The sequence below is a fragment of the Carassius gibelio genome, chromosome A9 (genome assembly GCF_023724105.1).
Source record: "Carassius gibelio isolate Cgi1373 ecotype wild population from Czech Republic chromosome A9, carGib1.2-hapl.c, whole genome shotgun sequence".
Taxonomy (NCBI): domain Eukaryota; kingdom Metazoa; phylum Chordata; class Actinopteri; order Cypriniformes; family Cyprinidae; genus Carassius; species Carassius gibelio.
Window position 1 is genome coordinate 8,286,733 of NC_068379.1, and position 15,789 is coordinate 8,302,521.

The window sequence follows — 15,789 nt, forward strand, 5'->3', positions numbered from 1 at the left end:
AGTGATTCTGGTTCCAGTTCAGACTGATAAATCCTTTTTTTATCTTAGTAGTGTTTGCTCACGTCACAAGCACAGAGAACAAAAAAAAAGCGTCTGCAAATACAGTTGAGATTTATTTGGTATAATTAGCTCTTTATGCGATTATACTATATGCAGATACATTATCTAACCTTATAATAATTTTGCAATGGTACAAACAGACAAAAAGTTGAGATTTGCTACTGTATATAGCACACAGTACATACTACATATGCTATTTAGCACTGTACTGTATATGCTACATTACATGAGTATAAACTACAGGGCTAAAATGATGTTAATATTTTCATTTCTTCGATAGTTCTGATAGAGAGTGAGCTCTTCTCTAGTATTTAAAAACATGACTGAAGCGATAACGTACCTGATGGTTTGCGGTTTCTGAGACTTTGACATCTAGAGAGCCGGACAGGACGGTGTACCAGTTAGTCCCGATGTCACCCTGCCTGTACACTAACAAACACACACAGAAAGTAGCGCACTCTTTAAAAATCATAATCAAACACCAAACTCTGTCACAATGCCACCCTATGTAAGGAAATTCTGTCAACAAACAATGTTTTCATCCCGTGTGTGTGAGCATGTGCGCGTGTGTTGGACTTACATGTGATGCCTTTCTCCAGACACTCGCAGAAGCCACACAGACAGATCTGCTGAAGTAGAGCAGGGTGGAACTTCTCAAAGGCCTTCACACCTTTCAGACGGGCCAAGATGATGTCCACATCCTCCCCCGAACGCTCCTCTGGTCTGCATACACACATACAAGACAAAGTACAGCAATAGCTGACTCGAAAATTAAAATGTCATTATTTGCTCATTCACATGCCTTTTCATTTATTTGCTTATAGAGTATTGCACGATGGTGGATCTAGTCCATTTAAAACACTTTGGTTACAACAGAGCTAAAGGCATGCCTTAAGGAAAATCTTTTTTTCACTATTTCTATAGTGTATGATTGCAGAATATATATATAGCACATTTTGTGGGAAGGTTTTATTTTTTTTTATATATCTATGGCTCAGGGCAAAAGCTACTCAGTATCTATGCAGCTATTTGTAGACAAATAAAGTAATGTGTTCCGCCATTTATATATGCTCATTTAATACAGATTTTTGAAAGGCTTGAAGGTGATCCCATACAAATTTAACATGGTTTAACAGTAGTAACAATAAATATTTTAATTACATGGTTTCATTATTGTAACACACCATAACATCAGAAGAAGAAAGCCAGACGAAAATCCAATGAGAGAGGTTTTGATGAAGATAACGGTGAAACAGACATAATTAAACTTGGCTTTACTCTATGATACTTTACACTGCGCTACTTCAGCTAAACACTCTGACACTTCAAGGACTGACAAAACTAGAACTAAACCGCTTATAAAGACAAGAAAGTAATCAGGAGAACAGAAACAGGTGGGGAGTAATCAATTAACTAAACAAGAAAAGGAACATGACCATATAAGGAAAACTCAAAAGGAACAGGAAAATAGGAGTCCATGACTGACATTTATATCCCAATATATTACCTCATATATATTACTTCAGTTGGAACAAAAATTGGAAAACCATTAACATTTGTCTCAAAATATATTAGGGAATTTTATCAATTCCCATTTGCTATTTAATGTATTATTGTAAATGCATTAAATATAAGATAAAATTAGCTTACGATCACCTTTGAGTAAGATCAGCCAAATTAATCAGTTTCTGTGCTAATGGTTGAAAAATCAAGAAAAATCAAATCAAATGCAGATTTAGCTGTGTTCAAACCTACATTAACACACTATACTGTGCCGATATAGAGAGCTAAATGAACCCAGCCAGACTTCAGATTGGGTTTATAAATGTTTAAGGGACCCATGACTACTGCTGTCACTTGAACCAGTTCAATATTATCAAGTTTGATTCATTCAACACCATGCCAGAGAAAGAATGCTCATCATCAGGAATGAGTAAGGAAACACAATATTATACAAATCATGGTAAATCTTGACGGATTATATGCGTGACATAGTGGTAAAACGATACAGGATTTAGATGACCAATGCTGATATCTAGAGAGCCAATCCAATGCAGATACTCTCTAATGAACAGCTGTGGTCAAGCAGAATGGCACTGAGATCGATCGCGCATGAATCTTTAAGGTTTAAGCAGTGTGGAGTAATGGGATATTGACAGTAACGGCTAATTAACACTTTACAAACACAGAGAGCAAGTCCAGCAAAACACTGCAGTCTAAACATGTCTTGCAAACTAAAGAGGCACAAGTCTGTGACCGTATCTCTAGGTTTCACTCAGAAAATTATAATAACATGATCAGTCGTTTACAGCCAGAACGTTTACTATCGACATATCTAGCAATAGCTTTGGAATTAGTTCAGCATATCAACCTCGCAGATCCTGTTTTGTTTCCAATGAAAAAGATTCAAATTACAACAATGTGCCCTTCGTTTTCCTGTCTTGTGTGAAATATGCATCCAACAGTCAGTGATTTCCTTTAGAACCAAACTTTTTAAATGTAAGGTTAGTCTAAGCGAAGGGTCTTCCCTCTTAGCTGCACATGTCCACTTAAAGGTCAGACACACCTGTGCAAACAATGTGATCATGTTCCTGTGTGTCTCAGAGTGTTTAACAGGGACTAAAAATCCATTTACTATGCAAACAGTTCTATATCAAAACCTGAAAAACACTGTCAGCGTGACCAACATGATTAACTCAAAGGTTTTCATCAAAACAACACATTCCCTCCATAGCAAGCACTAAAGGGTTAATGCTATGAACATCCTCCTAGGTTCAGGGAGTTAAACTTGGAGCCTTTAATCCAATTACATCAATAATGTTTACATTTTGAAGCAGCAATCACTATGTTTTCATAAAACCAGAGGGGAAACCAGAGCAGTGAAAATCAAATACAGCTCCATTCAAAGCCGTCTGGACATTGCTGTTATGCATCTATCTCTCCATCAAAACAATGTCAGGTGAAATTAGATAAAGACAGGAACTATGAGGGAAGAGTACTGGCACATTTACTCTTCTCAACAGACCTGTGCCCATCTGCTTTAGGTGTGTAAATATTGATCTACAGCGAGATGGAGACATTCACTGCAGGAAGAGCAGGTCGGAGCCCATTAGAGTGTGTCATAAACACATTACACACAAATCTCTGCTCCATGTTTGAGCATGAGCCTGTAATGTTTGTTAACTGCTTTAAAATGCTGGATATGTCCTAGGTGTCCTGTATCTAGGCTATCATGGCCAGAGTCCATAGACTCATCATTAACCCTTGTGTCTTTCCAAATTATGGAATCAAAAGACACAGAAAATTGAAATCAGCACCACAAATTTTTAATTAAAGGAGTCTACACAATCATGTCCTCAATTTCAAGTAGTGCACAAGTTTAAATCAACTTTAAATCAATATTTTTTTTTATCTGTTGTTTTTAATTTGATGTCGTTCGCAATGCTTCATGGGATTGTAGTTCTTTCTCCCATTAACGCTGTTAACGCTAGTACCTTTGTATTCACATTAAATTCTTGCTTCAATTCAGCGTTTCTAAATAATAATAGTAATAATCATCAAAGAAAAAAAAACATTTATTTCATTATTTATCAGCCTTTTTCCTTTAACTGTCTGGTCTACATTCATTAAACTGTATGAAAAAGCACCCTGGACATTCTGCTAAACTTCTTTTGTGCTCCACTTAAGAAGCACATGGGTTTAATAGGACCCGAGGGTGAATGAAGAATGGATTCTCATTTTGGGGGGAACTATTCCTTTAAGTATGGTCTGGTTTGCTGAAGCCCTTCACAGCAGAAAGTGTTTCTGCGGTAAGCACTGCAGCACTGGTGACCTCCTCCAGGTGACAAACAACCCTTTACAAGCTCCACTCAATACACTTTAGTTAATTTACAACGAAAGCAGTGAAAGACGTCAAGCTTGCATTGAATGTGTCATCTGAAATTTGTCGCACTGTGAATGAAACACATGCAGTAGCCTACATAAATCTCACTGACCAGTGCATTTGACATTCATGACATCAAATTTATACTCTTACAGTGTTTAACAAATCAAGTGTGCTTGGGATGTCTTTTCCATGAGGCACTGATGTGTAAAAGACTGCTGAACAACAACATTAGGACAGACAGACGAATGAAGTTTGTTGAGAGTAAACGACGTACCTCTTATCCAGACAGATGATCCACTCAGCAGAGGTGGACGGGTGGCTGGAGGTGTGTGCCGCGACCATCTTCGGTGAAATCATGGAGTAGGCTAAAATCACAGTTCGCATCGCCCACATGCACCTTATGTGACTTCGAGCGAGCGAGTTTGAGTCTGACTCTGAGTGATGCTGCTGCCGCCCACACAGCGCACAAACACACCGGGGCTAGTTGTCACAAGCTAGAAGCTACACTTTTAACACGCAGAGCAAAACTATATGTTTTTTGTCTAAAATTCCAGTATAATGTAATTAGTATAATATACTACAGTGACATAGGGCTACATTGAGTACATTCAGACACGAAACAACAACATTTAATGGACAGTTCACTTAAAAATGGAAATTCTGTCGTCGTTTACTGATCGGAAGCGTTCCTAACCATAACTTTCGATCATCTTCATAATACAGTTAAGATATTTCTAGTGCCCTCCACTCAAAGTCTGCAGCAAAAAACGTTGAGGATTCAAAAAATGATTAAACACATAGGTTATCCATAAACTGAGCGGTTTTAATAAACAAAAGATCGCTTATATGGTTAACAGTTTTAATTCATGGCTTTTACTCTTTGAACCCTGACATAACGAAATAATAGAGAAAAAAATCGGGCTATTTTCATTTTATATGTGTGTGCTTTGTAATTGTATTTATTATGTATACACATGCGTGTATAGCTTATATTTAAGAAAAATATGTAATTATTTATGATTTGTTTATAATTATATGTGTGTGTGTGTGTGTGTGTGTGTGTGTGTGTGTGTGTGTACATAATAAATAGCCTATAAAATACACTCACACATATATCATGTTAACACTAACTTTTATTTTGGATGCGATTATTTGCAGATAAGCGTTTGACAGCCCAATTTTTTTTTTTTTTTTTTTTTTTTTTTACGAGGATTAGATAATAGTCAGGATTTTTTATGGTATTACAATGATTATTGAGAAATGAATAAATAAACTTTCCTCAGTAATTTGATATTTACATTTTTTTTGTTGTTGTTGTCGCTGTATTGATCTTCACGTGTTATTAAAATGTTGAAAAGTTTGCTAACAATATAAAAGTAGCTTTGATGTTTACCTTCTAAAAATCATAAAAGATTTCTCAGCAAAAAGACATGTGAACAATTACCAGAAGGTGCACATTTTTACATTAAAAGGTATGTAGTGGATTGTGTACAACAGGTTTTCAGCAGTATGCAGCAAGTTTTGATCATATTGGTTGTTTAGCGGGGTTTATAGGGTTAAACTTCTGTTTACCATATATAATATAGCATGATATATGATCCAATAAGACTTGTGCTTTTTATACTGCCATATATTGAATATAACAGTATGTACAAATACAAAGAAGAGCAGCTTAAACAAAAATAGCACTTGGCTAAAATCAACTAAAAATCTAGAATCATTTAAAGTCGTGGTGTATTGATGTTGTTTCTTCAACATATCAATTAAGAAAGGAAGTGGTATACTGATGGCTGGTCTCAAAACTGCAGTCAAACAACAGGTTCTCCATGAGCAAGATGGAAACAGTGTGGCGTGAGTGTCCTAGTTAATGGTATTTTGACAGTGCAGTGCTAAGCCAGTGGGAAGTGGGTGTAACTCTAGGAGAATGGGTGTTTCTCTGTTTTCTGAAGTCAGAAACTCCAGACACAAGCACATTTAACCGTGCTGTACCTCTGTCTCATTATAAAGATGTCCAGTCAGCAACCCAGAGGAAACAGCCCTGCACGGAGAGCCTGCGTTTAGGACAGAAACATATTTAAACAGAATTAAATCCATGTATCAATAAACAATATTTCCACTTGTAAGTGTTTTTAATTTTCCCTTTGGACGGAATCAGTGATTTACAGAAGCTGTGTAAGAAAAAATGAGCTTTGAACAAGAATGCTCCACATTCCTCTGACTGTATTCGTGGTGACAGATGGACAAAAGAAGACACTGACTAGAGGATCAAACATCGTGTGTCTGATGGTCTGTGTGTTCACTGTTATCATGTCTGAAAATCCACCAGCACCATACAGAGGATACTATAATATGTTAATTACGTTGAGTGATATTAATGTAACTGTTAGTAATGTTTAGGTTGCTGTGCTAATATTTTAATATCAAGCCCTCAGTGTCACGTGATCAGTGTGGACGCCAAAGAGGACGTCATTGTGTCATTAGTCCACCAGATGGCAACACCTCCATTGAGCTCAGGGATGGAAAACTACAATGCTTTCAAATTGAACCTGTTGGTTGGTTGTTTTTAAGAATTAAATTCCAATAAGTTCTGACATAGTTGTTGGGTAAACACGTGAAGGTAGTAAAATCACACTAGTGTATTCATTTGATTGCATTTGATAGTGTGTTCATTGCAGTGATTTCTGCACAGCGGTTTGCTTTGCACAAAGAGCTTTCTAATAACAATATTCTTTGAATGAAAGTCAAAATGGCCATGTGCTATGGTTTAGGTGAGTTTAGCAGTCAACTAAGACTGTCTTTGTTTGTGGGTGATTTGCAGCCACATGTTACCAAGAAAGTGTTACAGCTACTTGCAACATTCTTCCTATTTGGACCCGTATGTTTTACGAAAAAAAGCCTTTCTGTAGGGTTTGGATGTGTTACTTCTGTACACCACTATTATACAAAACAACCTGGATCCCCTAATGCTTTCTTCTGAGCTAATGGTTAAGACGATGCATATCATGTGTGCTCAACACGATCCCACTTTGAGAAAGCCAAACAGTGAGCATCAGGAGAAACAAGAGGCCTCTCAAAAGTCTACATGTGTCAAATCTGCCATACATCTAAGGCAGTGAGGAGATGTGCTCCCAGACCCAGACATGCACTAAAAGCACAAAACAACCAGGCTGATAGCAAGACAGCTGATGCAGCAGGGCATGAAGGAAGCAAACACAGACATGCCACTTTCTGTCAGAAACTGCAAAACATGGTAAAATGAGTCCAGTCTGACTCAATGAGAGCAGCTCAGATGCACCGGGGTTTTAGACAGCAGCGCATTTATTAATCTTACTTCATTTTTATTTCAACACTTACTAAAGCATTCTTATTTTTGGGGACTTAAGCTAACAAAAACAGATTTGATTCATATGAACAAAAATGCATAAATACTGTACAAAAATAGTGTATTGCTCATTGTTAGTTATTTTGTAGTCACCATATAACAATAAAAAAGTATGTGTGTGTGCATGTGTGTAAATACTCTTTTCTGTGTGCAACAGTTTCTAGTTATTATTCTGTCTTCCTAATAGCACAGATTGTCTAGATGTTTAAAAACAAAATCTCTCTGCTCAGCATTTTATACGATTTACAAATAAAAGGGCTCCCATTTGTGGCTGTTCTAAATGTAACCATGTGAAGTTGCTTCAACAGGTTCAGAGTGAGAGGAAGCAGTGTGATTTACTGTAAAGTACTGTACTGTATTACTTATGCGATATTGTAATCCATTACTTTTAGAAGTGACTTTCCCCACCACTGATCATCAGTGGATGTTTATACAGAATGATTCACTGCAGGACAACATCAGTTCATCAAATATTATAAAAATAGAATGCACTAAAATAGTGAGGTATTTCCAGTCATTAGTGGAACTGAAGATCACAGACTCCTACGCATTGTTGAGGAGTGGACAAAAATGTGAAGACTTCTTATCAGCCGGTCTTACAAGTATGTAACCGTGAGAGTAGAGGAAAAACTCCATTTAGAACAGGATCAAGTTACTATGAGATCCCACTCAGATTTCAGACGCAATGTATTCCACTGAGCTGTTAAGGCAAGACTCAATGCAAACATACTCATGTAAAGCCACTCTGTAAAACTTTTTCCCCAGTATGCTTTTTAAAGCTGTACTTTGACACGACAAGAATGCTCTGATCATATCAGCCGAACCTAACAGAGAAACACACACAGAGACAGAGAGGAGATAAAACGTTTGTTTGAAAGGCTGCCATGACAAAAAGCACTCAAAAAAAAAGAGGAGTCCTAAACAAACACCCGTCTGCATCTGAGGGTCTTGCTGGGTTGCCAGGTGATGATGCAGCGAGCATGTATTCACTGCATTGCCACGCTGGCTCCTGTGAACAAAGCTCAGCACTAAAGCTCACTCACAGGTGGAGAATGGATGTGGTTATTATGGGAATAAACAGTTACGCCCGTATCGTCACAGCGCTGGAGCCATGCAATACAGTCTATACTTCTAGACCGCATTACTCATATAAAATATCATTAAATAACAGTATCACATAAAATTATATATTTAAAAGTAAGAGGGATTTTGTTGTTGTTGTTTCAGATGTAGATTTACTGTATATCTCTGTACTGTAACAAATTTGAAAAAATAATAGTAATAGTTTTCCTAATCTTTAGACAAAATCTGAAGATTTGCTTCCCCTCTGGAATGGCGTTCCATGATGACTTGGCCAGACTTAACCACTTATAAATGGATAGTCCTCCCAAAAATGAAAATCCTGTCATCATTTGCTCCCCCTCATGTTATTTCCAGATCTGTATGGATTTCTAACTTTTGCAGGACACATTCTTCTGGGATATGTGAACAGTGTCTGGTCCCCAATGACTTCCATAGGCCTTATGGGATATTATGGAAGTCAGTGGCTAACTGTTTGTTAACCAAAATTCTTCAAAATAAAGCAATAAGCCCCAAGAAGCCATGGTTTATATTGAATTTATAACAGATAAGAGGCATTGTTAGGTATGACGCAAAGCGGATTATTGTTTTTATATTAAACGGTTATTCCATATGCATGTGTTCAAATCAAGGCCCAGACTGATTTTTATCATTTATTATTCTGTTTAATTTAGAAATACATCATAATACATTTCAAGTGGACTTTAAATGTGAACTATGGATCTTTGGCCTCTCTATCGAAAGCAACACTGACACTGTCACAAAGAGATTGTCAAAAAAAATAAAAAATAAAATCAGTGTGTTTTTGATTGCATTAGTACAAAACATTAAATCACAAAGTATAATTTTCGCTCTAGAAAACAAGTGTTTCATCTACACAGACGTTTTATTCAGAGTAACTGCCTCTATCAAACGCTTCATTTTCCTCTTGACAAAGATTGAATCAGCATTGAACTATATTGAGCTGAAAAATGATACTATTATCTTTTGTAGAGCTGCTTTGCTAAAAATTCTAGTTTTAGCTATGAAGCTGCTTTCTGTACTGTATAAAGCCCTATATAAATACATTTGACTTGACTCGACTTGCAGAGTTGTTTATTTTTTTAATGTCGGTAGTTCTTCTGCATGGATGAATCTGAGGTATATCCATGATCTGCATCAAAACCCACTGATGGAAAAAAAGAAACATACTGGCTGCATGTTGTCTGAGCACATCACATTAACTTTAGTATACTGCTATAGAAGCTGGACCTTATTAGTTTATAGAAAGCTCCTGAGTGCTTAAAACATAACTCAACCTATTTATTCAAATCTTATTTTTAGATTAATATTTTCTTTTTTAAATCATGTTTATTTATAATGTTATTCATTTATTGTAATTCTTTTATTTTTTTGCTTACGAAGTTTTTTTCTTGTGTTTGCCCCTTTGTTTGTAACTTGCGAACTGCTGTGTTGCTCATGTTCTCATACCATTCCTTTCTCTTTAATTAGATTAGATTAGATTAGAATTAGATTTTAGATATGTTACTCCACTCTCGTTTCCCATGAACGGAAATTTTAAACAATGGTAAAAGCAGTTTTGAATCACTTTTGTGCTTTTCTAAAGTCTAATGTTGAGGCCCTGGAATATTTTAACCCGATCTCATGAAAGTGCTTATAAATAGTATGCCAAATAAAAACAAAAACTTGTGGCATTGATATGCAAAAATGGATGTTGGCGTGCATATGCTACGCAATGGGTAAGTTTAGTGTTGTGTGGTAGATGCGTCTCATATCTACTTCAAACCTGCTTATCAAATGCACGGCAACAAATTTCGTATCCTATTGTTATGGAGCAAACAAGATGGGAGACGTGCGGATCCATCTACAAAGCTTTTATTTAAAGGCGTTGTCATAAAACAGGCAAGGTTCTGACAATAGCAAACAGAGATATAGAGGACAAGACAAAAGAGTAATCCAAAACTGGCATGAGACAGTCGACAGCAAACGGTATCCAGAGGCCTTGACAAGAGGGGAAATCCAATAACACAAGCAATAGTGCAGGTGAGGTGCAAACACAGTCAGAAACAGAAAGGCAAAGGGTTAAGCCAAGATACACAGGCAAGAATCAGGCCTAGTCTAATGTACTACTAACATACTATAAATGATCATAGCAGGCCTAAAGCGTCACCAGTGATCTGAGTCTATTCATAAAATAAGAGTCTGTTTCTGTGAGGATGTAAATACTCATTCTGTTGATCTGGTTAAATGCGGAGAAGGGTGGAGGGCCTGTCTTTAAGCGTTCATCAGATAACTCAGCCCGGGATGAGCTGGAACCAGGGAGCAGGAAATGCCAGGAATCCGGCGGTCCTTGACACACAGACACACTAAAGACAACGGACACATCTGTTATACTTAATACTATCACCACAGAATCCAAAAATAAAGAAGTGTTACCCTAAATTTAGTTCTTCTCACACATCATCATTATCTCATTTCATTCACAGTAACTGCCTTTATTACTATCAAACTTTTCACTTGCATAATTTCTCATTCAGTTTAAAATATATAAATCCAGCTAGTGTTAATGGTTAATCAGTGAATCATTTGGGAAATCTATACCGATATAGATTGTGTTACATGATTTGCAATTTCCTACTTTTACTAAACATAATGAAATATTGTTACGGTATAAGCAATTTAAATTGGATAATAACCACAATGTTCAGTGTTTTTGAGCGTGTGTGTGCACATCTGTGAGAGAGAAAGAGATAGAGAAAGAGATATTTGGTAGACAGCATAGAGTTCAAGACATGGGAAACAATCAATAAACATGTCTGTCAGATTAATCAGAGACGCATCCAAACGAGGGAGCGATGATATCAAAATACAGCATTTTACAGTAGATTACAGTATGCCATTGGGACTGTAAACAGAGGATTTCCCCTAGTAGAGACTGGCAAATTGCAGTTTTGTTATTATGTATGTACTGTATATGTATAGCTCAATATAACTTCATGTGAAAGCTACACTAAAACGAAAACTAAAAATTGTATTACCCCTGTAACAAATTCCGGTCTGACTGAACCAGGCACATTAGTGACACACCAACACACCCACCCACCCACACACACACACACACACACACACACTTCCAGACATAAGAACTGACATATCAGATATGAACTGAGCTGGGACATGAGACAAGGGTTTCCTACTGCCACATCATCCTGAAATTCAGATTAGTGGCCAATCAATATTGGGTTTCAATTACAGATTCTATAACTTAACAAAATCTGTTCACCAATGTCATTATTAAACATCATTCCTCCTTCAAACATGTTCATCCATCCAAAGCCTACATCTTTATTTTAATGAATGGCTGATCATAGAAAAGGCCATTAATGATTTCAATTAATAATCATGCATTAAATAACAAATATGAATAATACATAAATAAAAAAATAGAATTGAAGATTAATTGAAGAGTTAAAACAATAAAAGTAAGATACAATGAAAATAAACTCAATTTAAATAATATTAAATTTAAAATGACATTTAATTTGACTGACTTTCATTACAGTTTAAATAAATTTAAAATGTGCATATTTTTTATTTGTTGGTTATCCATAGGGCTACATTTTCTTATTAACAAACTTAATGAATTTTGTTTTATTTATTTATTTATTTTCATTGAACACGGAGGTTTTATGACTAATGAATAGCAATTAGGATTCCTGACTGGACTCCTCACGCAGGTCTCCTAGGGACGTCACCGTGACCTTATTAATATTCCTTAGCCAAACCTTTGCCATAGTAACAGATTCACTGTCAGGAAGGGGGTTGGGATTAATAGAAGCTCTGGAATGTGCTCGTGTGCTCACTCCCGCCGCCCGACAGATAGAGCAGCGTCGGGGACGCGCATCGGTGCGACAGGTCTGAAATGTGTGCGTTGTTCAATATGAAAGAGAGACGCAGGAGTTGCGTAGGGAACTTCGATTCTTTTTATGAATCGATTCGTTTGGATTGTTCGTTTTAGCCAGCCAATGAACGATTCATCAGTCAGAGAAGTTCACGTAGCTCTCTAAATAATAATTTGGTAATATAAAATCCCAAAAGGTATAAACTCTCGGCCTTTGGGTTTAATTGCATGATACCCAATTAAAATACGTGTCTGTCCCTCACAGTCTCATGTATGTTCAAGCTCGTTTTTCTACCTGCTCGAAAAGTGTCAAACGTTGCTTGTTTATTTCTTCCACTAAAGTATCACTCTCATAAAAGTTTTCCCCCTCAGTTAATGATTTACGAACGCTTTGTGAATCGTTTAAACAGAATCATTAAACCGACTCGAATGAACGATTCATTCTCGAATCGGACAGCAGTTCGTTGGAGAACCATGGCGGTGAAACAGATGACATGCTTGGGGATCTAAATTACACAGAGCAGAAGAACCGGCGCCCGTGGACAGTGAGATATCCGTGGGGGTAAGAGAAGCGCATAACTTGATTGTTGCAGAAGCTGTACTTGTTTGTAACTCGAGTTCCGAAACTTTATTTGGATCATTTGTTGGAACTTATGCTGAGCTATTGTTCCGCAGCGAGTCCCACTGGAGCAGCTTTAGTGGGTTTGTGGGCAGGTTTAACACGGATCGCGGTAGTTCTTGATCATTTGAAGAACATTATTTAATCCAGTTTCGAGTTTTTGAACGGTATCTTAAAGACGCCGTCAGATACTGAGCACTAAATCGATGGAGACCAATGGATCTGCCTGCAAATCACTGTTGAAAAGTTTTGATCGGAGTTAAAAAAAAGTTTCTTTGATCAAGGGGATAAGTCAGTGTCGGCTGGAATTGACCTGCTAACAAAAGAACACAGAAATAAACGTTTTACGTGCTAGTGCGTTCAGATCGCGTTAAAACCGTAATCGCTCGTTTCAGTTTGGAATGTTACATTGTTTCTCTTCTCTTCTCTTCAGATGAGCGGGGAATTCGATACAATGTATCAGAGTTACTCCGAAGGGGTCGTGCCATTGTGCGATTGAGGATACAAGGACCACTGACCTAAAATACAGTTTTAACGTGGAACACTTTGAAAGTCATTGAGAATGATCAAAGCGGAGAGCAAGGGCGAGCGCACCCTGCGGAGCGCGTCCCCGCACAGAAATGCATACAAGTCTGACTTCCACGCCATTAAGTGCTCTTTTGATGGGACCAAATCCGATAGCGAGGACAAGTCTTATGCTAATGGAGCCAGCGACCCCCGGGAGGACACCAGAGGGAGGCCGTCGGGCAACCGGGTCAACAAAATAAAGAACATTTTCCTGCAAATGGACGGCCAGCAGCCTCCGGAGAGTCAGGAACTGGCTCACAAAACAGATACATCTTCTCCTGTATCCCCAGTGTCCAAGTTCCCAGTCAGCACTCACAAAACCTGCCTCAGTAGCGCCAACAACCAAGAACCGCAAAACACAGACAGAACCCCAAAGGGAGAGGAAATCGAGATCGATAAATTCGCCCTGGCAGAAAAATTTTCAGTTACCAGAAAAATCTTTGAGCAAGGCATGAAAGAGCCACCTGCCGCTGTGCCCAGCAGAGTTTCTATTCGTGGGGCCCGGCGGTCCTTTGGATCTTCTGAAAATTGCAGCAATAGTGTCATCAAAGGCACCACGTCACCCGGTGCCCCAGAGGAGGCTGAGGACTCCAAACAGGTCAATAGACTATCACTTAACGCCGGGCCTATTTCAAGGCGGCTGGAGAACTTCATTGTGGATGGCGACAAAGACGAGTCAGTGCAAGCTTCTGCTAAAAGTCCTGAGAAAGTGAGCAGCCCCTCTGAGCGCTCGCTGCCATCACCTCTACGAGCGAGTTCCCAGAAACCCACCTCCCATGGTATTGATCCAGCACACAAACCCACATCCCCAAACTCTGACACGTCACCCAAACCTTTCTCACCTGAAACAGACTCTCCTCACAGCCCTCCGTTCAAGTCCATCAGTCCCGTGTCATATAAACCGACCTCTCCGACCAGCCGGAGCACCGGCGAGCCTCTTTCACCCACTGCCCAAAGCCCATTTAAACTTTCTCCATCACCAGGAAATGACTCGGTGAAGGAACCCATGATAAATGAAACAAATCAACTTAGTAGTACTCCTGCGAAAGATCTCAAAGCTTCAGCAAGTAGCCCATATAAACGGCCTCTGAGTCCTGAGGAACCAAAAAGTGAAAACCAAATAATCTGCAGTCCGTCAAGGGACATCTCCCGTGAGCGATGTCTGGACCCTGCTGGTGCAGGAGTGGTGCGGGCCGAGCTGGTAGTGGTCCAGAACGAGTCTTCAGCAAGTGAGGAGAGTGATGAAGAGTTTTTGGAGGATGTTATGACAGAGGTGAAGCTACAAAGGGAACTTAAATCCGGGGCACAGATAGATGTTGCTGACCTTTCGAAAGTGTTATCACCACAAAACCATTCAGAAGACAAACAGCCGGAGAAGGATGCATTGTTATCAGCAGAGCTGAAGAAAGAGGAGCCAAATCAGGAGGATGAAGAAGAGGAGGAGGAGGAGATCATACAAAAGAGGAATAGCTGTCATGAAGATGATGATGAGGAGAGCGAGCGGGAAGATCCAGATGAATGCGGGAAAACTTCTCCAGTGTTTTATAGTTTTGAGAACGCAGCATTTGTGGATGATAAGGAACCGGTTCAGGACCAGCAGGATGAAGAGGATGAGGATGAAACCGAGGTGTTTGAGGAGTATGATGAAGTTCCTGGTTTGTCAGAGGATGAAGAACAGCCTCCGAGAAGGAAAATCAGATTCTCCACTGGGCCAATACGGGTAAGCAGTAGCATGGTAACAGAATCACATTTAAATGAAAAATCTGCTTTTATTAGAAAAACACTCAGTTTCTGGTTTATGAGCAGTCAGACACGTCACTGTGGAGATCTTTTGGGGACATTTCAAGCTCTCCGTGAGGCCCGGGTCAACGCTCTCACAACAGTTGGGCAACAGAGAGACTCATTGCAGAACATTTGTTTAGGGCTTGGAAAGGGGGAATATTTGTAGAAATATTGTTGACATTGCGACTCGGTGAGGGACAGAGCGCTGACCTGAAATGCGGATGGTAAATAGAACAGAAAGTATTCTGGTATAGATCCATGTTTTACAAGCAAAGCTGATAGGACAACGCTCCTCAGAGCTGCCTTCAGTTAAAAAGGCCTATGGGTGAATCTTACAAAGCCTGTGAAGAACACGTGAGGGTCATATCGAAATCTACAACATGGAATAAGATCATGACATGGAAATAGACTTTTTAGTTTTTTTGGTTACCAACATTGTTTGAAATGTGTCCTTGAAGGGAAAAATGCACTTAATATTTTTCACTCATCATATTTCATTTGTCATTTAGTGT

General features: G+C 38.6%; 2 protein-coding genes and 1 long non-coding RNA gene across 6 annotated transcripts in view; 1 reads left to right on the top strand and 2 right to left on the bottom strand.

The window, feature by feature from the left end:
• The window catches only part of rapgef4a (Rap guanine nucleotide exchange factor 4a), a 61,938-nt gene extending 57,461 nt beyond the window's left edge, over positions 1–4,477 (bottom strand). For 2 of the 3 annotated variants that reach the window (XM_052605672.1, XM_052605671.1), the window contains exons 1-3: positions 4,221–4,447; positions 641–783; positions 401–489 (exon numbers count right to left, since the gene is read on the bottom strand). In XM_052605672.1, the coding sequence (XP_052461632.1) occupies positions 401–489; positions 641–783; positions 4,221–4,339 (351 nt within the window). In that variant the 5' untranslated portion in view covers positions 4,340–4,447. Of the gene's footprint in view, positions 1–400; positions 490–640; positions 784–4,220 lie in introns of all 3 variants that reach the window. The other variant, XM_052605675.1, reaches the window with a different exon arrangement.
• Positions 4,478–10,267: 5,790 nt separating this feature from the next.
• LOC128019610 (uncharacterized) lies at positions 10,268–14,072 on the bottom strand. Its single transcript, XR_008185214.1, has 2 exons — positions 13,925–14,072; positions 10,268–10,774 (listed from the first exon to the last, which is right to left on the bottom strand). It is a non-coding gene; the product is annotated as an uncharacterized LOC128019610 (long non-coding RNA).
• The window catches only part of ppp1r9ala (protein phosphatase 1 regulatory subunit 9A-like A), a 33,465-nt gene continuing 29,838 nt past the window's right edge, over positions 12,163–15,789 (top strand). For both annotated transcript variants that reach the window (XM_052605669.1, XM_052605670.1), the window contains exons 1-2: positions 12,163–12,871; positions 13,362–15,215. In XM_052605669.1, the coding sequence (XP_052461629.1) occupies positions 13,491–15,215 (1,725 nt within the window). In that variant the 5' untranslated portion in view covers positions 12,163–12,871; positions 13,362–13,490. The remainder of the gene's footprint in view (positions 12,872–13,361; positions 15,216–15,789) is intronic.